The following is a 25863-nucleotide window of genomic DNA, read 5'->3' on the forward strand; positions in this document are numbered from 1 at the left end:
TAATTTTATTGGGGGTGTGGAAATTGTGCCGATTGCATGTCAGATGAAATAATTCTAAATTTGGAACATGAATTTGTATTTTACAAAGTATAACAATGCTAGTGGCAAGGTGAGTCAACATCATAGCTGTCAATCCTCCCTGCTGTTCCCCACTGGTATAATAAGGGAATTTCCTGCAAAAAATGGAAAAGGTTGACAGCTATGATCAACATAGCCATTCCAGAGTCACAGTGGTTCACCTTCCTGATTATCAGGAAAATTACCAGAGTTTTCTCCCCATCTTCTCTCTCCTACCCCCATTTTTCTCAGCTAAAGTGTTTATGGAACTGCAAAATGAGGAAATTGAAAGGCCAAATGCAGCCCATCTCCAGGGGCAGAGAAAGAATGTTCCCTACAGTATGGCCTCTGGGCTGTTGTCCTGCCCAGCTTAGGTCAGTCCAAGCATTTGCGTAACTGCATTGTATCACAGCTGCTGCAAATGAAGCATACAGATAGCCAAGATAGAGTGTGTCATATCTTACACTATTCTGCTACTATACTTTGTGGGAAATCCTAGGAACCTGATAAGACCTACAGGAAACCCTAGCCCTACAACAGAGCAAAGAATTTTTTCCAGTTGTTATTTCCAGTAGCTGCCCAGGGTGTACAGTTTAGCCTTTTGAGCAGCAGCAATTCTATAATCCAGGAAAGAATTTGCAGCCAGAAATGAATGGCGCTAGCAGCAACTGGTAGGGAAAACTGGCGAGGCAGGATGCTGGTGCACCAGAAGAGAGGTAAGTCGTGCTGAACTTCGTAATGTGGCTCACAGGCCAAGTTTACCATATGGAATAATTATTTTAAGTCAATGAAGGTTTGTTTAGCTGAAACAATCCATGTCTACAATCACAGTTGGAATGCACTAAATCAGGGCTAGGCAAACCTCAGGGCTGGGGGCCATATTGGTTGGGGGCTGCATACCACTGGTGGTCAGGTCCAAGGCCAAAAAATGGGCATGGCCCTGCCCCCTCCTCTCTCTCTCTTTCTCTCTCATTCCCTTCTCTTCATCAATCCACCCCCCTCTTCTCTCTCTGACACACACACACACACACACACACACACACACCCCTCATGGATGCTGTGTCTGTTTCTCAGCCAAATTCCTGCCTGGTCAGCCCCTTCAGAGTGAATGCCAGAGCATCTTCTAGTCATCTCATCCAACAATACAATACTCTGCTTGAAGCCAGAGCTATATTCCCATTCAGCAGCCCTCCACAGATATACCTGCTGCACAAGCCAGAGGCCAGTGTGTTAGGAACAGAGCAAACAGACCACAGAAAAGTGCTTACAAAGCAAACAGATTGAGGTGACTCAAACAAACAGCCATAACATACGCAGACATACAAGCAAAAGCAAAAGCACACCCTGGAATCATTACATCTTTGGGGCAACATTTCTCAATTTATAGATTGATTCTCTACCACAAAAGTGACAGGTAAAGCAGTGTACAATCATTATAAAACCTGCAGTACTACCACTAACAAAGGCACAATACTAGGACAACAGGTACATCCCCACAGTGTAGCTGCACTTAGAACATAACGGTAGAAAGAAACAGCAGAAACCAACTCCTTGGTTACTCACTATACTGCCAAAAGCAAAAGAAAGAAGCTATGTATTAAAAACTGCCAGAAAAACAGCAGCAAAGGAGCCAACTGCTGGCAGAGCATTTCACAGGATGGGCTCCATCAGTAGGATATACAGGCCCTAAGACGAAGTTTTTTCCAACCGTATCCTCCAAAAATTTCAGATGGACTACAACACCCATCCAAAATGTTCAGTTCCAAAATGCTGGGGGTTGTTGACCTAGCCTGCACCCTGGTTTAAAGTTCATCACTCATACTGCTAACTGGGCCCAGAAGCTAACAGGGAGCCAGCAAAGCTAGAAGCAATTTTACCAAGAACTGTCATGAGTAACCTGTCAAAGATGAACTGCAGCATATCACACTCCCCCAAACTTCCAAAGTGTTTTTGAAGGCAGCTCAATATAGAGTGCATTGCAATAACCAACGTGAGAGACTAAATCCTTGTCTAAGCAGCCACACGGCTATCCCAGGCTATTCCACCTGGCGATTGCTACCCTCCAGCAGCAAGACAAGGTCTAGGAGCAGAATTATAAAATGAGAGAGAAGTAGAAAATGTCCAGGTTGCTCAGCTTATAAGGTGTTCAGCAAGGCTACTGACTCAAAACGTTGGCAGAGAGCAATTTTATAAAAGCAAATGAATTTTAATTGCTTTTCCAGTCAAATGCAGAAGTTATATAACTAAAGCAAGCCCTGGTGCAGAAACAGCAATGGCAATGTTTTCACACTAAAGCTGGACTTGGCTGGTGATCTGTTTGAGATTTCTCTACAAAATATACATTCCTTTTTCTTTCAGATTTGGAGCCACTTTCAACTTAAGCATTTATTTATATCCTGCCTTTCCTCCAAGGAGCTTGATTCCCCACACTGGCATTCATTCCCCACATTTTGTCATTCCAACGACCCTGTTTGGCAGATTAAACCTCGAGATAAGTGACCGGCCCAAGGTCACCCAGCGAGTTTCATGACTGAGGATTTGAAACTGAATGTTGCAGTCTGACCAGAGCACTCTATCCACCACAACACACTCACTCTTGAAGAAGTGCGGCAAAGTGATTCCGTCCAATGGGCTGCTACATATAACTTCCTTCCAGATTTCTTCTTTCGGGTTGCAATGTTCAGACAGCCCTCAGATTGCATTTAGGGGTGGCTGTGCTATCACCGGCGCTTATGCCAAGTGACATGTAGCCAAGACAGTGTTGTGGACTTCTGGGGAAGTGTGCAATGATAGAATCTGAAAGGTGCCACACTCCCAAGTGGGCTAGGCAGTCAAATAAAAATGATAAAATACGGGAGCTCATCCTCTCTGACTAAAGTGGTACTTAAAAACGTCAATAAAATTGCTACTGAAGGGATATCATTCACTTAGGGACCCACCGCCAATCAGATTGTTCAGTTTGGCTGAACTTTCCTTGTGCTTTTAAAGAGAAGGCGCCTTGTGCTGCAATCTGCTTCTGAAAAGATGGATTGTTCCATTGAAAATGATATATGCAGGGGAATGAATAAAATAATATTTTTTTTAAAAAAAAAATTAGGAATCCAGGAGATACTGTTGCAAGTTTGAGTGTTTACTACTCCCTCTCCACCCTGTAAATAATTTTCTGTGAAAAGAGAATAAAAACTTGCACTTCTATAGCTTTTAGCCTAAACTGAAAGTAGCAGATGACGACAAGAATAAATGAGTACCACAACAGTGATGTTGCTAATGTTCCTTAAAAGATACAATAATAGCATATTTAAACAGCTGGTCCTTTACTTCCATCTGTTTGTCAAATTTGTTCTGCTCCAGGTCAGGCTACCCACAAGACTGTAAAATACCCCAACACAGGTAATACATTACAGGCGTCTCCTCACTTACACAGGGTTTACATTCCCAGGTATAGTGGGGAACACCATCTAAAATGCCTGTAAACACACTCTAAACCTCTGGAAACTCTTGAAAAAGCCTTTAAAAAGCCAGCAGCACTTACCAGACTGGCATGGATGGGCTCTCAGTTTTCCTCATCGCTAGAGGATGATGTTAAAAAAATGACAAGGGGGGTAGACTGGTATCCTGAAGTACCAAACTCCACAAAATCCGCCAAACTCCACCACAATCACTCCCTTCAAAGCTTTCTCTCAAACTCCAACTCTCCACAGGCCTCAAAGGTTGGTGCAAAGACTTCTGGGATTGCTAAGCATTCTTTTCACATAATTTTTACCTTTTTCGTGTCTTTTTGCAGTTTAAATCTATGTACATAATTTTCTCCCAGAGCCTGTTTTTTATACAATACTACACAAACACTATTTCTTTTGCTATGTAATAACCCATTCTTGACATTTGATGTTAATTGTTTTATTCTTAAATGGAAAAAAAACCCAAAATATTACGCTTCTGACCTCCCCCTCCCCTATAGTAAAAAGGCTTGAATAAGTTTCAGTCCTGCTTACTTTGTTGTTGCTGTAACTTGGACAGCAGACCTATCTTGTATTTGCAACAGGATATCCCCCCCTGACAATCTGAACAGGATAAAATCAAAAGTATAACATACCTGCGGGTTCTTCTGTGCTACTGGCCACAGTGGTGGGAGGAACAACAGGTATCTCTGTGGTAAAGAAGAAAAGGTGGACAAGGGAAGGGAAGGATAAACAAGAAAAGGAAAAAGTTGTTACTCCCTCCAGGAATGAATGTTTTCACAAGACAAGTTCAAAAGTTGTCAGAAAGAAAAGTGATTGTGGAAATGAACCTTCAGGGACCAGAGAGGGTGTTCAGCAACTGTGTGCATGTACAATTTTAGTGCAGCGCTAACCTAGAGTTCGCCTTCACCAAGCACATCTAGTTGTGTCCATCTAAATATCATAGCAAACAATAACAATGTCTCCAATGATTTTGATGTAATCAGGACTCCATCAGAGAAGAGAAAGGCATATATTTCCTGGAGCCATATTTGGTTCTAGGAATAATCTCATTTCAGTTCCTTGTAGTGAGTTCTGGAGTCTCATACTGTATGTGATGAAGAAGATCCATGATCAGATGTTTCTCACATCTTTTATCTTATTTTAAAGAAGCTGTAGGGAGAGGGCAGCTGCAGCGAGGTTGCTGCATCATATGCCTTCAGACCATAAATACTCTATAGCAGTATAAGAGTATGAAACTTTCGTGACTATTCCAGATTATCAGAAATGCATCCTGAGAAGTTATTCAAAGACTTGATTCTTTCAACCATGACCTTATTTATTTTATTTTTGCATTAGTATTAAGGAAACAGGGTAATGGCCATTATATGGCTGTTCTGTGTTTCTTTTTGGCTTTTCAAAGTTGCTTTGGTCTTGATTTCTTTTTCTCTGTATGACAGAGACAGAACCAACTGCTTTGGTATGAAAGTTGCTCGGAACAATGATGGAACCCGGGCTGTCTAATGCTTTTAGGAGAAAAACATTGACTAGGCCCAAACATGATTTTAATCAAACATGATTTAAAAATAGTAGTAGTTTATTGCTGGCATTGCTAGAAAAAAATGGTTCTGCAAAACAGAAAATCATGTTTTGAACTTTGAAACCTTTTGTTTAAGTGGGAATTTGTTTGTATACACATTACTTTACTAGTGTGATCAATAAGATATATTTATATACATGGAGACATGCAAAATGCAACCTGGACATACAACACACAGGGCCACTACACAAATTACAGCTTTAATGGGTATACATTATACACTTTCACTGTACTCACCAAACCTATCCCAGTTTCCAGGTTCATATGTGTCTTTTCTTGCTATTACCGGTAGCCCCAGCTCTTCACTGTGCATTTTCACTGCATAAGCGAGTTGAAATAGTGGTGGAAGTGAATGTGCATTAAAACCTGAAGTTTTAGGTTCACAATGTGGACCTGTAACAACTACCCATGAAAACTGCAATGTGAAAAGTGGCCAACAGTATCTCTAGCTAAATCAATTAAGTCTATCCAATCAGGTGTTAGTAAGCAGACCAGATTTAGGATTCATTACGTCATGGTACCAATGTCGGAAAGCGCATCCACCTACTTATACAGGGGGCAATGGGAGATCTGCTTTGCTGGTAACCTTTGGCACATCGGTTGCAAGTGATGCCTGTCACGCCATCTTTGCAGGGACATTGCCCTGTGGTTTGATTACAGGTTTTTCCAGCTGCACCCACGGGATGGCAATCACATGCTGTGGGGGGAACACACAACAAGAGGATCAGAGGTGAGGAGCTGGAGAGGAAGGAAGGATTTTCCAAAAAGAACAAGCATTTTCAACTAGCAAGAGTATCCAAAGACAGCAAGATTTTTTTGTAGCAGAGCTATAGGAATGAGGTGAGAGCACCCAGTGCCCTGGACTGCAGGTGTCATCTCATTCTAATAGCAGTGCTCTATAAGCACAGCAACTTTCCCCAGAAAATCTGAAAGCAACATGATGGACAATCAGTGCCAGCTACTACATTACACCACAAGGATTATTAATATACTTGTGGCCTAAAATGAATTTAAAAGTTTTAAAGCAGACATTTACTATTGCTGAGTGGACTTGCCTAATGCCATACCTAGAATTATTTCCCCACCATTCAATTTCTGCACGTTTGCTGTTTGTTCAGTGCTTCAGGAAATATTCTGTTCCAGCCTCACTATCAACCTCCAATCATCACAGCTGGTGGGAGCAAGAAGAGGAGGAAGGGTTTCCTTTTCTCTCTAGAGGTCATTGAAACACCTGTTCTGTAGCTAAAACAATAACTAAACACAGCGGATTGTGATGAATTCTCCTGGCTAAATTCCTGTTGAAGAGCATTCTGGAGAAGATCTGCTGAATCAAACCAATGGTCCATCATTAGCCAACAAGTGACAGCCATAAATTTGTCAATAGCTAACCAGATGCCTCTTGAGAAGGCAAGCAAGGCATGAAAGCAATAACCCCACTCCTTTCCTTCAGCAGCTGGCACTCAAGGCATACTGCATTTGCAGAGCACATACATTACATGCTAGAAGGTCCAAATTCCCGCCACCTCCACATTGAACTGGAAAAGACCCTGGTCTGAAACCCTAGACAGCTGCTGCCAGTTTGTGGTACATGATCCAGCTATATGGTGCAACTCAGTTTTAGAGAGCTTCCTATGTTCCTATATATCAGTGGCAAGGAAACTTTTTCAGCCCAAGGTGCCCCATTCCATTCTGTGACCCTTCTGATGGTCGCATGCCAGTAGGGGCAAGAGGCAAAAATGAACAGAGCAACAAATTTTACTTTCTATATATAAGACATAAACTCCTCTCTATCCTCCATCAAACAATGCATTAGAATTCAAGGGCACATTCCAGCCAGGCGAAAATACTGAGTGTGAAGCAGGGCCAGTGATGGGTGTGGCCTGGGGAGAGTTCTAGGGGCCAGGCAGAGAGGTCTGGAGGGCCACATTTGACCCCCTGGACCTGAGGTGCTCCACCTCTTCTATAAATAAGCACTGAGGATGCATATAAACATCATAATCAGTCAACATTAATTCTTCTTGCATTCCTTTCACTTTTAGAGTTAAACTGCCTACTAAGCCAGGACTCATGTGATTATGAAATGTTGTCATCCCACATTTTGAAAACTTAATTCAACATCTGTTTGCTGAACCAGAACCTACACAATCCAGATTATTTCTCATTTATGTCTTTAAGGTAAGCTTGACATTTGAGCTATTGAATCTTTGTCAATCATACTAGTCAGTCTCCAGTGGTACAGCTCATGACAATCAAATTATCTGTGAATATGTATTTTACTGGGGTTGCATGGCTCTTTGTTGGGGAAATCTAGTATGTTTCAGCAACAGGTATGTATAAGAACATTCCGTGCTCGTTGTTTACTTCTTTTTGTCAGTTCCCTTATTAAATCTAGGTTTTCCTTCTTGATGTGGACTTTCTTTTCTTTTCTTGTTGCTTTGCATTTGAAACATTCATATTTTCAATGACACAGAGGTATGATTCAAAACTCAAAAATAGTGAATGAATGTGGCACTTGGAAATAAAATTAAAGTCCAGCCTTGAGTTTATGGTCTAGGGTTGTTGTTTCTCTTTCTATCTCTATCACTAAGATGTTCATAGTCATACATTTAGAAGTCCCAGAATCCATCTGTCAACAATGCTAGAACATGCTGGGATATGCCTGTCCAAAGACAGGTCGGTCAAGCCAGTTCACCAAATATGTCACAATAATTTCCAAACACTAATCTCTCTGTGTGTCAATGTATTGAAAGATATAGAAAAGACTAAATCTTCTGTCAAGCTAGATATTGATTTAGAATGTGACCATTTAACAGTGAAGGAGTAACAGAAAGAATTTACATTCTTTTAACATCAACAGCTTTTTATTACACAGGAAGCTATACTTTGTCAAAGGAGACAAAGTTTGTTAACTCAAGACACACTATTTACCAGTATCAGAGATCATTTGCCTAAATGTATCTTACATATTTTTTTTCACAAGTAAGCATTATTTTAGCTTTTATGGTATATGTATTAAATACCTTGTATGTGCTGATTTGTCTTCATGTTCTAAAACAATCCTTTGTCATTTTGTATGGTTATGGCTTACTATTTATAGGTGTCTCCCCACCACCACTAGTGTGATACGTGCATCATTCTCATATCTATATTTTATCACAGTGTATATTATACATTTCTTTTAAAAAGTTGTGTATAACTGGCTGTGAAATGAGCAATGATTCTGGATTCTAAGCATATTGCATTCATTTAGTGATAATATAATTATAAGGGCTTAAGCTGCAACAATATCAGTATCATCGTCATTATCATCATCATCGATTAAATTTGTATACCACCCTTCACCTGACGATCACTGGGCAGTCTACAATATAAAAATACCATAGTAACAAACAAAAACAAAACTCCCAATTTAAAAGGTGATATATTATTTAATTAACCAAAGCCTAATTTATGAACTATTCATTCAACTCTTTCTCCTCAACAAAGGGTGGTGGTGGTGGTGAATGCTTGTGTGTGTGTGTGTGTGTGTGTGTGTGTGTGTACAACCTACCTCACAAGCTGTGTTACAGAAGTGGTGGGGACATGCAAACTCTCCATTGTGGCTCACACAGTGTTAGATTAGCACCTCACAATTGTCATTTAAGGTTGTCCAGCTTTTCCTCCATTCTTTGGGTCATCCTATTAGCCAAATTCTATGGATCCTTAAGTCCCACGGAATTCAATGGGGCTTTTACCAATAAAGTGTGCACAGAGCTGCAGCTCAGGTTCCGCTACTATGTGTTTCCTCAGAAGTCCTTTTCATTGCTTCTAAAATTCCACATCAGTGTTCTCGTGTGGATTAATCTGAATCACCTGCACATTTCAATGGTCTCAATTATCGTTCTTCAGGTGCCTGTGTTCTATTAACAGTTTTGTCCTCGTGTGAGATTCCATATTTGTGCATTATTAAATTGCCCCAGCATTGCACACAGAATCACTGGTAGTTTGTGAAGATTGTTACAGCAAAATGCTAACTTTTTTGGTTTGTTCATTCTTAGAGTTTGTGGGAGGAAATAGGGGTCAGCACTACCTGAATTTTCAGCCCCTTTGGTGAATACTGTAGTTTGTAATGTGGCTTTCCTTTAGAAATTCTCTTTGATTGACCGTACCTTGCCTTCTGTTATTGCCGTGGTAGCTTGCATATGATGTTGCCATTTGAGTTTGTATTGCTGCTGCTGCTGTTTTTAATCAGTGATTTGATTTCATTTCGTTCAGTTGATAACTTTATTCCACAAGGTGATATGAAGCAACACTTCTGAAGCCCACAAAATCAGAGAAATTTTGAATCAAGGTTTCATCATTTATCTGAAGCAGCTAAATAAGATGAGCATGAAAACAGTCCCCAGCATGTAGGAATCCTAAATAAACAAACAAACAGCCTTTCTGATCAAGAGACCACAACTATCCCTTTGCATTTCTCCTCCCTTCTCTACCACAGCTCTTCTTGGGCAGTGGCTGATTTGGGCCTTGTTTACATTTTCATCTGTGAAATAATCTTATTTCCTGAAGCCAAATACCAAAGGTATGACAAATGAGAGCATCTGTGCAAGTGCAGAGCTCCTACGCTTCAGAAGCAGAAAGCACGTGCACCAAGATATGATCACAAAAACAGGGAACCCCTGAATAGTTCTCATCCATTTTTTGACTGAGCTGTGTCACAGGGGATGTCTAGCAGATATGTCAGCACAATGTTCTGGAAATCACACCGGAGGTCAGATGCAGTTCCAAGAAATCTTTGTCCTGTTTATGACCAGATGTGTTTCTGGCCTTTATGAAGGACCACGGAAAGCCTCGTCCTTGTTCCCCCACCCCACCCCCCACCCCCGAAGGCTTTCTGTTTTTAACATTTGACAGGGAAGGGGAAATGACAGGCTTTAATAAATTCCTAAAATCCAGGAGAGGATGTCCTAGAATCTTTGAACTGGAGTGCAGGGGAAAGCAGATTTAAACATAATACTCTTTTCTCAGCTGAAGAAGAAAATTCACTGCCTTTGTATTTTTTTATAGCAACAGAAAGTCAGAGTCCCCAGTCTGCTGCGACAAAGGATAAGAAGTTGTGGGGGAAGAGACCACCTGCCAGAATTCAGGTTCCAGAATATCACCATCTGAACCATAACAAGTCTAAAGGGAAAGTGACGGGATGATCCTTTCTGGGACACAAAACTGGACTTAGATGTAATCTGGGTGGAAGTGTATGAAACCACTGGCTTCTCTGGAGCTTCAAGACATCTGCAGCATGATTGAATTCTTGGCATCAGAGTGACTTCAGTGTAGTGTTATCACTGCATGTAGACAGACTTTCAGTTTGCTCAATTAATGTTCATGAAGCTGTGGCTGGGGCCTCTGCTGCTGTAGATCATTGATGGCAAAATCCCCACAACTTTCTGTTTGTGCTTTTCAGAGCAGAAGTTGTTTTCTTCTTTTTCTTTCCTCCTCCTCCTCTTTTTCTTCTCTTTCCTGCATTTTCAAGCATGCTGGGGCCTCATGCCAGCAAGTCAGTACTATTATACACGTGTGTTGAAGGAGCAGATTTAGGGAAACTGGAAACCGGACTTTTTAAAATAACGGGGGAAATTACAATACTAATGTTGCAATATTAGTATGCCTGTAAGTCCCAATGGATTCAATTGGGCTTACATCTGAGTAAGCCTGAACAGGACTGAGGTTCACACCAGCTCCTTTCTTCTTTCAAGTCAGATGGCTTGCTTTGGGGAAAGGCTCTCTGGGCTTGCTGGGCATTCAAAATTTTGCCCCAAGCATGATAGAGTAACAACAGAGACGAGGATGTGGCATGACTAGGGTGGAGTGAGACAAGGAGATTTTAAAGCAAAGGATTAGAATGTCTGGGTTAAAAAAAAGAAACAATTAAATAATTAACCATTACTTGATTTTAATGATCTACATTTAACAAAATCAAATAATTTTATAATGAAGTGAAAAGGGCTGTAGATCAGTGGGAGTCATGCAAGAAGTCCCAGGTTCAATCTCTGGAATCTCCAGGTAGACTGAAATGGACCTGCCACCCCACACTGCCTGAAACTGCTGCTGCCAGTCACAATACAGAGCAGAAGGCAGCATTTACTGATTATTGTAGAAATGATTTGTGGCTCCAAAATATCGAATAGGCAACCTTTTAAAATCTACTGGATTACTCCTGCAATGTTTATTTCTCTCTCTTTTATGACAGATAATGCATGTATTGCAACTTTAGGTTGCAAATACTAAGAAAACAACAAAAGCTTTAAATTGACAAGAGACTGCAAATATAAAACTGTAGCTTGTTAGTAATTCTGAGGGATTTCACAATGATGATATACAAAACACACTGAATAGTTGTGCAATCCTCTACTTGTCTAGTCACAAGTAATCCCTACTGAGGCAAATGGGACTTACTCCCAAGTTATTCAGTGTAGAAATTGCAGCCTAAAGTGTCGTAGTGACGTCATGACTTGGAAACAATGCTTTTTAATTGGGATAAAACACTGTTAACTGTGGGTATTACTGATTTTTAAATTATTTTAACCCAGCTAGAAAAGCATTATTCCAAGGCACAAGATCACTACAATACTTGTTCTTACCTCAAATTTAACTGCAACCATTTATCTTTTGAAAGCTTATTTCAGGAGTGCTGTTTGTTACCATGGATATATAATATACTGTAATGTCATGAGCTTTCTTTCAGTGAACTGTGCTATTTTTTTTTAATGTTATAAACAGTTAAATGTTAGGCTTTCTTTTAAGACTGTTGAAGCCATTTGACAGAAAGAAAAGAAAAGAAAAGAAAAGAAAAGAAAAGAAAAGAAAAGAAAAGAAAAGAAAGAAAGAAAGAACTTGAGCAAAGTGTATTTGATCTGGAGATATCAAAATGATGTGCCTGCCAGTCTTGTCTCTGTTTTCCATAGAAAGAAACCCAAGGAAGCAGACTGCTCCATGGTCATGCAGTGAGCTGAGGTTCAGCTCACTATAATTCAAAATGCTGCTGTTCATAGAAGAAAACTGGTTAAGGCTTGGTCTTATTTCCTTTCACAAAACTCAAATCTCTGTGCATGTGAGAAGGAGCAGCAGCTATTGATTCCCAGGGGGAGAGCAAGCTGAGCAATGATTCTTTACTGAAGCCTCAAAAATTTGGCTGAGAATCTCTGGAGCAGACATTTAGGAGGAAGATTGGCATCCTTAATTAAAAGTTTAGCCTGCATTAAGCCAACTTGCCGCCTTTCCATATGTTAAATTCCACTGCTCCCCAATAGGTTTATATTGGCAAGTGGAGCCTGAGTGCATTCATGGTTCATATCATTCATCATTTTTTCATCAAAAGCATGGAAATCCTTTCCCCAGTGTGCAGAGCAGTTTTACAGAAATACTATAAAACCCGACAGGGGCTCTGTTTCAATAGAATTACATTGGTATCAGTAGCCTGGTAAATATCAGAGTTGAAATTAATCAAAGGGGCTTATGGAACCAACTCCAAATATATTACTATATACAACAAAACAGGTTTTACATAGAAAGGTCATTTGGAACTTCCCTATCAACCTCACTTTTTTAAGAAGATGGGGGCGGATATGGAGGAGTGAGGAAATAAAAATAATGCAATGTTTTATCTAGGACAGGAAGGTGAACGTTCCTATTTCACCTCCTGCTTCAGGAACTCTTCAAGAAAGTGTGAAAGGTGCAAATCATATTTGTCTCCAGTTTCTAAGGCACAAATCCAGAACTTCAGGTGAGCCTACCTTTTTTTAAGGCCCCTTTTTATAACCAATAATGCATAATATGTAAACAGGATGTGGAACATTTGCTAGTGGCACAGACTCAGCATATGCAGCAAGAAGCAGTCTCATGCTTGCAACAGTCCACCTACACTGCATATGTTTCCATAGGGTTCCATATTTATGTAGACGGCTGCCCAACAGCATGTCCAGTACTTCAACAGAACAGATTGGTAGCAGAAGTTGTGTAGCCATTCCTGGATCAATGCTGTAAATGTATTTGACCACAGAAAGCGTTCTGCATGAAAACATTCTTCTAAACAGAACAGACAGAGCGGAAAAATAGGGTTGCTTATTTTGAAGTAGATATTCAATGAACAGTTTGACTGTTGAGAATACAATGTAAGATTAAAATAGGCACCTAGGTTGCAACACTAATATACTTACGGTACTTACCCAATTGAACTCAATAGGATTTATTTCTAAGTTGACATGTATAGGATTCTGGGGTTAGTTTCCCTTTTAATTTGGAAGCTGGGCTAGAAATTAAGCCTGTTGGTGAGATGTGGCAGGGACAGCTGCCAGGAGAGAGAGAAAGTAAGAACAGGAGCTTTGGGTCATTTCTAAGTCCCAGTAGTACCACTCTAGCGATAACGCAACTCTTTCTTGCATTAATTTTATGGGACATGATTTATATCCTTCATCTCTCAAACAAGATGCCTTCTTGAACCACTGGCATTTCATTTCTGCCTTTGACCACCCAGTAGCATACAGCAGCCTGGCTCCTTTTCTGCTTCCAGGCTGCTTCAGTAGGCCTTGGCATGATCCCAACCCTGCCACTTCATGTGATATCCCTACTCAATCTGTCATCTCTTTTCCTGTTGTGTGGCTTGTTTCCAAGTTGCAGTAAGGAGCTCATCACACTTGCTAGTCTAGCAAAAGGTTTTCTTTCTTTTTCTTTTTCCATTTGCTTAGTATTGGGTTTTCTGAATGGTACAGAGCTGAGGGTTCCCAGTTAAAATTTTCTATACAAAAAGCTAGCAGGACAGACAAGTGACAAAGCAGCATAATTCTATAAGTGATAAAGTTGCAATTTCTTTAAAAATTATATAATTTGATCACTTTAGATTCTTAAGAAAAGTATTACCCATTTCATTTGTCTTTTGTTTCCTCCAATAAAAATGTTCACATTCCATTAAATTGTTTACTTTTGTTTGTTTTTGCCCACTGATTTTTAAAGAAAGCTGCTGAAATTAAGGGATTGCATGATTCCCCCCCCATCCTTCATTAATTTAATGTTTTAAAGGTCATGGAAGCATCTTTTTTAAATTACTCTGTGCCATTCACTTATGAAGCTTTTGCAGCAAATAGCTCTTCCTTTTTGAGCTCTCATTTGTACCTACAAAGACTACAATGTTACTTTCAGAGCAAAAACTGAAATTAAACATTCTGTCAACTAGGATTTTGTTAAAACACACAACAACAACAACAACAACAACAACAACAACAACAACAACAAACAAACAAACAATAACAACAACCAGACCTTCATAAATTTTCAATTTTGAACATCTATCAAGTATCTGTTTTTAAAAGGAAGAAAAAACTGTACATATGGAGAATTAAAATACATATACAACTTCAGAAACAAACAAATCAAATTTACTTTTCCAGTGTACCTTCAAGTAACTCAATTTTTCCTGTATTTTCTTAACAGTGAATCTATTGCCTATTCAGAAATACCAGCTCAGATAGTATGGTGAAGTGACAGATGGAAAGCGCAGGGATGAAGGAAAGCAGTTTAGCACAGCATGTCTGTTAGAGTAAATGGATGAAATTGCATTGTTATGGACAAACACAGCCTCTTAACAGAATGGCAGGAGTTACTTCATATCAGCCAACAAATACTTGCAAGAATTATGAACTTTGCTGCATGCTTGCTTGCTTGGCAGGAAGTTACTCGCTTTTACTCTCACAAGGCATTGGCATTTCATTAGCTGCATTGATTTAAATGTATTAAATGCAAGTGCAAATGAATCAGGACTAAATGGTTGAAAGAATCAAGTCTTATGGAGAAACATTCTCAGCTATATAGGATGGAAGATGAGTTGCTGGTAAAGCTGATGGCAAATGCAGGAAATGGGTTAATTTCTTAATCTGAATTGTGCCCAAACCTCATGACATTTCTATGAAGATCAGCCTTCTGGCAGATTTATCTGATAAAGTGGAAATTAATACTGCTGTATTATCAATAGAGATATGGCTCAGACTGTTAGAAGGTAACTTTTCACAAAACTGTTTTAGCACGATTGTTTTTAGATGTCCCAAAAGCAAAACATCAGGAGCACAAAAGATGAGGGCCTTAGATGGACAAGAGTACTCTTTGACAAAGCCCATGCCTCCGAGGAATTCCCCCTCGTGCAAAATACCGGTCAGTTTGCATTAAATAACAGAAAGCAACCATAAGAAACCACAGCTAAATAGTGTTGAGCTGCTATTGAGCCAGGGGTTTCCAACCTGTAGCCTAGCGCTGCATTCTCTTTACATCCATTAGCCTTGACAGATGTGTTTGCTGTGGCTCACATGGCTAAAAGGGAAGAAAAATCCACCAACGTGTTGGCTCTCACATTGTAAAATCAAGGGAGGTTCATACGCCGAATCGTTAACTTCAACAGAAAATATTTTCCAGACTTTTGGCAAACTTCACAAAACAATATTCACAAAGCAAACAGTCGACCGGATGTAAAGGAGACCAACATTTAGTTACGGTTTTTATAGTTATGGATTAAATATTCTGCGGCTGATGGAACTTGAGTGATGCAGTGTCAGACTCTGAATTAGCAAAGTATAGAGGTCCCCCACAACTCTTGCAGTCTAATGTTCAGTGCTCTGCTTGCCATCTATCCTTCATCAATCATCAGGCCCTGGGTGGTACAGCATGACTAAGATCTATGTTTTATAATGTCTGTCCCACTGCATGGAAATTTAATCACATTCATAGAGTCAGGAGCACAGGTTATGTTGGGACGAGACTTGTTTTACTGGGCCACAGACAAGTTTTAAGTGCTGATCCCCATTGCACTAGCCACCACATTAACCTGGCCCACGCTGAATAGTTCCCACCTGCTTGGTTAAAAGCTAAACAAAACAAAGCACAAGTTTTGGAAATCTTGCACAAACATGACATCGTTTTCTAAAGGAACAAAATGAAACAACTTGAATTCTTTGCAGTCCATCTAGAAGAGAGAATGTCAGTTGAAAATTGTAATACTAGCAACATTCATTGCAGAGTCAAATGTAAATAGTTTTCTATTAGTGTAAGCAGGAAAAAAACAAGGTTGCTGCTGCGTCAGTGGGAAAACATATATTGGGCAGCACTGAGAACTTTCAGAGCAGGAGAGAAGGGTACTACTTTTTAAAGCAAATGAATGAAATTAAGCCCACTGTTATGAGGGCATTAATAAGCAAACCATTCCACAGGCACTTTGAGTACAGTACTTTAGAAGTGGTTCCTTAAAATCAAGGAAGCCAAGAGGCAAATGTTTTATTTAGCTATGGAGCTTCTAAACTGACCTTCTTGTAAATAGATTCCAGAGTAGTTTGCAAACACTAAATAATCAACCAGTAAAATGCAATTAAAATTATAAATCCTACACCAACATTTCTGAAAACCCTCACAAATGACGCAATAAAACAACCCAAGGATTTTGGATAATCTAATTAATTCTACAAAAGACAAAGGAAATCAAAGGTGTCTGGGCAATATTCAATGACCACATTCTGTCCGTGCAAGGATTTCCATTTGTGCAATAGGTGTCCACCCTCTCTCCTCCCCCCACATGCACACTGCACCCTTCCCAAATATGCTCCAGAGGGTTGAGGGAATCTCTATAACAGATTTAGGTGCATTGAGTTAGAGGGACTAGTGGTATATTGTTATTCTGATGGTGTACAGCAGGAAGCCATTGAACCCGATATCTTCCTTAAGATTTCTGAACATATGAATGCTGTTTTCCCTCTGAACCTGATTCTAGCCAGTACTAGAAGTATGGCATCCAAATCCAAGATCCAAATCTTCTTTTGCTTGAAGAAGTGCCATGCCCTGTATAAGTTCCTTGAAGCAGCCATATGCTTATTCAAACCCAGTTGTCAGCCTAGTCAACATTTTGCATCCTCAACAACGACGTAGACCTATGATAGTTCTGTGGGCATTGGCAGGCGGGGAATGTCACTAAATAAATGGTGGAAAATACCCATAGCCACAGAAAATTCTGCAGATACAGTGGTACCTTGGTTCTCAAACAGCTTTGTTGACGAACAAATCGGCTCCCGAACACCGCAAACCCAGAAGTAAGTGTTCCAGTTTGCGAATGTTTCTCTGAAGCCAAGCATCCGATGCAGTTTCCGCTTGAGTGTAGAAAGCTTCTGCAGCCGATCAGAAGCCTCACCTTGGTTTTCAAACGGTTTCGGGAGTCGAACAGACTCCTGGAACAGATTACGTTTGAGAACCAAGGTACCACTGTATTTCCTTATTTGTGTGTAGGGTGTGTTTGTGTGTGTGTGTTTTCTTTTTTAAAAATCTTCTGGGAAATGTTGGTTTACCTCTAGTTCTTGTACCTCTTTCTCTCTGCATCTCTCTTGCCCCTTCATCTGTATTAGGAAAGGGGCCATGTATTAAGCTTTCTCTTTGTTGCTTGCAGCCTTTGTTGCTTAGCTGAGTTACTTACTCAAAATTAAGTTGTCAGCTTCATTACCAAACATACTTTCCCAGTGCTCAGCCAGCAATCTGCCAATGAGCATGCTATCCCCCCTTCAGGAAAGCAGAGCAGCTTGAAAAATATTAAAACTGTGTTGTGTCACAGTTGCTTCCCTCCCAACTGCGGGCTTGATTTTCTTTCCTCTTTCAGATCTGCCTGCCCTTGTGGATTCCGAACCTGCCAAGCAATGATGTCAGGAGATCTTTTCTCTCGCCCCCCCCCCACTTAGTGCCCACATTCAGTGATGTGGCTGTTTCACCCTCCCCTGCTGCTGAAATTCCAGCTTATTCAAAAGGTTCAGGCTGTTCTGAGTAGCCCACATTAGTTGGGCATGTTTCCTTTCTATCAGATGAATGAGGTGGGTGCACAATACATCTGCCTCACACAGACATACACTTAGCTGAAATGCAAGGCCTTGCCCACAGCAGAGAGAGAGAGAGAGAGATTGGAGTGCATAAGCAGGGGCACTGTATATGGCTGCAGTTATTCCATGAATTTCAAATATTGGCTTCTATTGCCATATTCCTGAGATTCTCAGCTTTCACTTCTAGCCCTCCTGGTTCCAAATATAACATTTTTAAAAGCAAAAAAAGCAACATCTGCTAAAAGCTCAGAGACTGGGTGGGGTGGGGGTGGGGGTGGGAGCGGGGGGGGGGGTGTGTATCAGAGGAGCTTCCAGCACGCAAGTTTCTTGCAGTTTCCCTGTTCACACTTCCCTGTCTCTACTATACACAAAAACACAGTCCTAACAGTTTTTACCTCCCATACCTCACTCCTCCTTAGGAACACAGGAAGCTATCTTATACCAAGTCAGACCATTAGTCCATCTAGTCATGTTCTGTTAGTACTGACAGGAAGCAGCTCTCGATGATTTCAGGTAAGGAATCTTTTCCAACCCTACGTAGAGATGCGTAGAGGCTAGGGATTAAACCAGGAACCTTCTGAATGCACTGATCTAAAGCCTCCTTCACTTTTGCATTCATTTACAGTTAGGAGCACAGAGCCTAGGGCTTGCTGATCAGAAGGTCGGCGGTTCGAATCCCCGCGACGGGGTGAGCTCCCGTTGCTCGGTCCCTGCTCCTGCCCACCTAGCAGTTTGAAAGCACGTCAAAGTGCAAGTAGATAAATAGGTACCACTCTGGCGGGAAGGTAAACGGCGTTTCCGTGTGCTGCTCTGGTTTGCCAGAAGTGGCTTAGTCATGCTGGCCAAATGACCCGGAAGTTGTATGCTGGCTCCCTCAGCCAGTAAAGCGAGATGAGCGCCGCAACCCCAGAGTTGTTCACAACTGGACCTAACAGTCAGGGGTCTCTTTACCTTTACCTTTACCTTTACAGTTAGGAGACAGAACATGCTTAACTTTAGTGTGGGTAGCATTGCCTTATCTAGCCTTTTATGTCTTCTGTTGATGCTGAACAGGTTTTGCATCTAATGCATAGCAAACATTCAAATTTTAAAAGCTGGAGCACATAGGTAGATGTGTAGATTTTGTATAAATCCTCCTGTTGACAGGAAGAAATCATCATCATCATCATCATTGTTATCACTATTGTTGTTATTATTATTATTATTTGGTTTGCCCCAAAGGCTTTGTAGGAACTGCTTGGCTGCCATTGTCTTTTAAGTTCCTGTTTCTTTTCCACTGAATTCCAGTTTTCATATGTGCAACTGCACATTTTTACATCATCTTGGAAAATGAATCTGGGGTAGAAACTTAGTAACGGATAAATAAAATCCTTGATTGTAAATAAACTTACTTTGCTTTGTTGGATTTTGCCAAGCACTGAATGATGAGCCACTCAATGAAGGAAACTTTTAGCTTTCTATTATTTTGTCCAGATAATAAAGCTGTTTTCATATGGATTAGGGATATATTTGTCTCTCTGTGTGTATGCATGGTAGATCTGTGTCTATGTATATTTGCAAAAGAAATACGTAGTCTTTGTCTTCCCAGATACTAAGCCTATTGAATGGAGCCCAGTGTTTGCTGGTATGCACACCTGTGGGAAGGGGAGGGAAGGCGAGCTTTTGTTTTGATGTGAGAGGCCCATATGCTGATCTGAATAACTTCAACAATCCATTCACACCTTTGTCTTTCTTCTCTTATGTCTGAGGTCCCTTTTCCACTTCTTTGTTTTTACTTGTCTAGTCACACGTGTTCTGAATAGCTGCTCTGAGCCATTCAATGGTTTCTGCATGTGTGCCTGTGCTTATGCGTTTGAAGGGCGGGAATGGTGAGGAGGGGGGAGGGAAGAGGAGGGGAAAAGGCTGATAAGCTGTGACAAGTTGAACAAAACAAGACTTCTGATCTCCCCCCCTCCCCTTTTAAAAATCCTGAAAGCATTATGGTTTCTTGGACATAGCACATAGTCCAGACAAGTGGAGCTTTCAGAACTGAACTTGCCCAGATCTCTTTCCTGTAATAGCAGTTGCAGGACCAGCTTCTCATACAGCTAAATTCCGTACCTTTCAAAGGGGAGGTCGGGTCTGTAAAGGTTTGCAGGAGCTCACACATCTCCCATGGAAGCGGAGCTGGGGTCAATCCCTTGGGCTGCTCCAATTCTCCCACAGCCCAACAGGCAAAAAAAAAAAAAAAAAAGAGGTCCGAAACTGGATTGTTTGTTTGTCTCAGGAGTAAGATTCTTCCAGCTCTAGCTCCTGGCAGTTTCTCCCTCACCTACTATGAATCATCCAAATCCTGAACAAAAGTAGGGAAAAACTGGAAGAAAGCACTGTTGAGAACACAAAAGTAGGTACTGTGATTCTTGGTCACAGAGCCAGCCAGAACTAGAGAGCAGAATAATCCTCAAGTGCCATATTGATGGACAGCCTGCATGGGCAGTGTAGGAGAGGGGGAGAGAGAGAGATGCATTGTGGCCTAGGATTCCCCACACCAGAATCAATCAATACCCACAGCTTCACCAGTGACACCCAGAATTAAAACCATGAAATGATTCTGTGTGCTTTTTTTCCTAACCAGAATAACACCCCAAGCTTGCAAAAGGGGATGTGTTGCTTACTTAAAGAGGAACAAAAATAGTTCAAAGTTTTTCAAGCAATGGTGCCATCATGACAAGACTCTGGGAGCAAGAGATCCAGGGCCCTGTGCAGTAGAATGAACAGGATGGCTCCCAAATGCAGAACGGCAGGCTTCTCAAGTTGTGAAGTCATTGAAGTAACACACATTACAAAAAAATGAAAGGGAGGTGGGTTCGGCACCTAAGACTATTAAGTTCAGAGACTAACATTACCTAAGTGCATCCCTGCTTTTGAGCATGTACATCTGGACAAGGCAGCCCTGAAGACTCCAGGATCCAGGTCCTGCAAAAACAGTGTCTACCTAACACCGTCATCATTAGATAGCTACACTTTTTTCGGCATGCCAGACAGGGAAAAAAAAGTTGTAGGAACCATTTTAAAATTAGGATATTAGCATGTTTCCTCCTTTCATGCAATATATGACACTCTTCTTTCCCATGATAGACTGCTACAAACATGTAGTTTGTGTTCAAAAGCCTCCCCACTTAATAACCTTTCTTCCAAGTGTTGCAAGCCTAAGCTGCCATATATAAGGATCAGTGTATAATAAGCAACTCACTTTTTTAGCTTCAGTTCTTTATAGTAAGCTCAGTAATGGATAGTATACCCAAGTTTATGAGCCATAACTCCTTTACTAGTACTGTAAGACCAAAATCAGACACAAATCAGGCTCTCAGAAGGTGTGATTGCTCTGTTTGTGCCTGGCTTTTTTCTTTCTGTAATTCCCCCACTCTCACCCAATGAGTGTGGCTGTAAAGAAGAAAAAGAGGCGAGGCAAAAAGAGTTCAGAGAATTCAATGCAAAGGCATATGCTACAATTTGTAATGTTGAATATAAATAGGCTGGAAGCAGACAATAAGTCTGCCATCTTATGCACATTTACCCAGGCATATGTGCCCCATTGGACTCAGTGGAGCTTACTTCTGAATAAACATACCAAAGACTGTAGGAAAAAAAACACCTACAGATATGTCAGAGAAGGAAAGACATTAGTAAACCTGTCGCTATTCCCCTGGCTTCTGCTACCCTGACACACATACCTTTGCATGCTTTCCTGTGGGTGATTGGTTTGGTCATGTCCCGATAGTACCCTTCCTTACAGTAGTGACAGTGACGACCTGCTGTGTTGTGGCGGCAATTAAGGCAGACACCTCCACTCTTGCGACCAGATAATTTGTAGAGTTCCATATTAAAGCGGCACCTTCTGGCATGTAGGTTGCAGTTGCAAGCTGAAAAGAAAGGGGGGGAGAGAGAAAAGAAATGTTGCTGTCAGTGAACGGTGGCACTCAATTAGGATTACCTTTGACAAAAGTGATACTTGTCCTTAATATATCTGAGCAAACCCGAGAACACCTTAAGCATGCCCTAAGCCCCAAAGTTCTCATCCCTCCTATTCAGAGTATAGATGGAAATAATACAAGAAAACTTATAGCCGAAAATGTTTGGCAGGGCCAACCAAAGTAGTATAACAAGCTAGCATGAATACATGAATTTCTATTTTCTCATGGAAAACACAAGACACATTTTAAGCATATAAACTGTTTGTACCAATTCAAAATCACAATTTGTCAGTTAAATCTGAACTACACAAGGATCCAATTTTCTTTCCCACAGAAAATTCTGGTGTCAACCAAGTCACCAGGATTTTGATTTCATACTATTCCAGGATGATCAAGAGGGTTGTGGTGCAACAGCTGCAAGTACTCTTGGATGAAAACAGTTATCTTCACCCATTCATTTAGGTTCTGGCTTACAAAGAAGACAGGTGCTGCTCTTACTGTCCTTTTGGTGCCAGTTGAAGAGTTTCCTCTTTCAACAAGCCTTCTAAGCAAAGGTGTGGTGTTCTTTTAATAATCCTAATCAGTATCTGTATCGGATGTGAAATTGCTTTTATATATGCAATTGTTGAAACTGTTTTCATATAATGCAAGTGCTTTATATATGGTTTTACTGTATTGTGGCATCGCCTCTGGATGCTTCATAGGAACCAATTCATTCATTCATAAATAAATAATGAGAAATGGAGATAATTAAAAATTGACAGATGCATCTATGTCTAACAAACACTGCAAATCCACACTTGGACTTCCTGGTTGATCATGAAGGTTTCATGGCTCATGGTTTCTCACTTTGGTTTGGAAGAGAAAAGTCCTATTCTTTTGTTTACCTGATACAGCTGGTTGGAGATTAAGGCATTATATTTGCTTAATTAGTCCTAAGAATTACAATGTAGCTTCTTGGTGTGGGTGTTTGTTTGTTTTAAATGGTCGTAACTCTAATGTGGACTGCCAAACTATCTCTTATTGAAATAGAATAATAATATATTGATAACAGAATAATAATAGAGGGTCATTTCGTCCAACCCCCTGCAATGCAGGAATCCTTTGCTTCAGTGTGGGGCTCAAACCCATGACCCTGAGTTTAAGAGTCTCAGGCTCTACCGACTGAGCTATCCCAGAGGATATGGCAACTGAGAAGAAAGAACAGTTATTTGCTTTTATCTTGTAATAAAACTTTAAAGTAAAATACATAATACATGTTGGTTTCTTTTACCAATATTATGAAGTCTGCTGGGTCTTAAACAGGTGCCCTTCAATCCCAAAGCAACAAACCAGTCACTTGAAGTAAGAAGTAGCTTCTTTAGCAAAGGAAATGCTACCCAATTTTAAAAGTTTAAAAACCATTCCAGGCATAGGAGGGAGGGAGGAGAAAATATGTTAGGACTTGGGCCAATCAAAATGTTGATTTTTTTTTCTCCCTTCGGCATAGAGCTGGGGAGAGGATTTATAGATCCCAGAGCAAATGTGAGTCAGTTTCTCCCCCAACACATGCATGCACACACACCAACCAAACATAGCCTACTAAATTCAGTCCTAGCACAATAGGCCATAGGCAATGGGTAGGATATTTTTATCAGTGCTACAGACCAGCAAACAACAATTCAGATACAATTAGTCAATGTTATAAGTCCTGTTGATAACACTGTGGCAAAAAGCTGTAGCCAAAGTTTGTTGTTCTATTCTGCCCACAAGAAAGTAACAGAAGTAACAACAAGAGTACTGTAGAACTTCCCCTTCTCTCATGCAAACTCTGGTGTCATCCATTCTTGCCCTGCCTGCCTGGTTTTTGTCCATAGGTGGGGAACTGCCCCAGGTTCTGCCGAACAACAGCCCCTATCATCCCTGACAGTCAGCCATGCTGGTTGCAACATCAGGAAGGCCACAGGTTTCCTTCCCCAGCCGTAGTGATTGAATTCCTGCCTATAGGTGCACACTCCATCTTAGAAAATATCTAAACCACTCATAAAACAGTATAAAGTATCCAGCCTGGCAGAAAAGCTGTCTGCATCTCGCCTCCTCTCCTATTTCTAATCCTGGGTTAGGGTTTGGAATGCAGCAAGGTTTTTACTTCCTTAATGCTCAAGTAATCACTGGGAAGCTGCTCTACTGTGCCAACTCACAGGGGTTTTGTTGTGTCTGGGGTTCTGCCGCCATTGTCCTGCATCACACATTACAACACATCCTAGCTGCTTTAGATCCAAAGCAGACACTCTTGTAGCTGCTTATTTCCTGCCTTCACCATGCACCTGTATGCAGAAACCAGGCCCTGCAAATCACGCTGGCACCGTTGGAACAGCAGCTCATACAGGCTCTAATTTCATTAGGAGTGGAGATGGATGGATTAGAAACCATTGTCTTCACCCTGTCCCTGAATGCCCAGCTTCTGAAAATCCTGCCGCTGGGTTGGCCTGGCCTCCAGCCAGCACTCATTGGCAATTATGCTTGTTAGCCTGCTGTGCTTTATGGTGCCCCGTGGAAGAATTGGACTTGCTAAGAAATACTCTTACCATTACAGTAACTTCCAAAAAAAGAAAAGAAAAAAGAATGATTGCCATCAGCACATTTAATAAAAAAGAAACAACTAAAGAGTAAAGGCTGGAAGAAGCCCAGGAGGAGCAGTTACATCCTATTGCTCCCATGTAGCATGTACCATTCCCTTGGATGGCCGGACGTGATGCAATTATGGCTTTCCTCCTTAGCTGCTGAATTCTGATGGCTCTGGTAAACATGCTGCTCCTGAACAACTGCTTCCGTAGCTGTTCCATTTTGTTCAAGGGAACACAGGGAACCCACAGGAGTCGCGGGGGGGGGGGGGACAATTCCAGAAGAGTGGAGCAGCTTGCTTTGGGGTGGTGAGTCTACATCTCACAAGTGTAATAAATAATAATGATAATAATAATAATAATAATAATAATAATAATAATAATAATAATAATATACTCTGCTCATCTGACTGGACTGTCCCAGCCACCCAACATCAAAAACTTCCCTATACAGGGCTGCCTTCAGATGTCTTCTAAATGTTGTATAGTTTTAAGTGTTTTGAAATGAGAAAGTCTCACAAGAGACTCCTCCCCATACTTCATGATTCCTGTAACAGATCAGACTGGCTTCTCTCCCATTGGCGAGAGCCTCTTATTTTCTTTCGGGTCCACTTTGTTGGTGGTGCTGGCCAATTATGTTTTTCTTTAAAGATCTACTTTCTTTTTTGCAATTATTTTAGCAAATAGGAAAATGCAATTAAAATACAGCATCACTTTTAAAACACACACACACACACACACACACATTTACTTCCTTCCCTTGCCACAAAATAGGTAACTGGAGAATGTATGTACACATTGGAAATCAGATGCTTACTCTGAATGAAATGGATTAGCTGAAAGGGATAGTGATTAGTTCCAGTTACACTCCCTCACTATATTTAAGGGTCTGGTGACTTCCGTTTCAGTGTATCTGAAGAAGTGTGCATGCACACGAAAGCTCATACCAAGAACAAACTTAGTTGGTCTCTAAGGTGCTACTGGAAGGAATTTTTTATTTTATTTTGTTTTGGATAGTGATTAGGTTTAGAGAAAGTCAGGCAAATCCTTTCCTTGCCATTGTGGTGACTTTAGAAACTAAGTAATGCCCCAAAGCAACCTTAGGGGAGAGGGGAATAGGGTCTTATTTAGACAATGTGCCAGAAGGCAGTGATTAGGCTTCCTTCACTTTTAAAGGGAGCAAGGGCAGTGAAAACACATGGTAGCTCCCCCTGTTGGCTGTGTAAGAATCAAGCTGCACTACACTTCCCGCTCAGCCAGCAAAAATCCCCTATCCCTCTAAGCCCCGGGATGTTTCCAGAATGATGAGAGAAGAGCTCATGCACAACCACTGCAATTCCATGTGCA

At 40.9% G+C, this 25863-nt stretch overlaps 1 protein-coding gene across 2 annotated transcripts in view; it reads right to left on the reverse strand.

Annotated features, from left to right (window-relative positions):
- Positions 1-25863, reverse strand: part of NTN1 (netrin 1) — a 106463-nt gene that overhangs the window by 23640 nt on the left and 56960 nt on the right. Inside the window, exons 3-5 of one of the 2 annotated variants that reach the window (XM_033139560.1) lie at positions 21674-21862; positions 5642-5791; positions 4151-4204 (exon numbers count right to left, since the gene is read on the reverse strand). In XM_033139560.1, the coding sequence (XP_032995451.1) occupies positions 4151-4204; positions 5642-5791; positions 21674-21862 (393 nt within the window). The remainder of the gene's footprint in view (positions 1-4150; positions 4205-5641; positions 5792-21673; positions 21863-25863) is intronic. The other variant, XM_033139561.1, reaches the window with a different exon arrangement.

The sequence above is a fragment of the Lacerta agilis genome, chromosome 2, assembly GCF_009819535.1.
Source record: "Lacerta agilis isolate rLacAgi1 chromosome 2, rLacAgi1.pri, whole genome shotgun sequence".
In the NCBI taxonomy this organism is placed as follows: Eukaryota; Metazoa; Chordata; class Lepidosauria; order Squamata; family Lacertidae; genus Lacerta; species Lacerta agilis.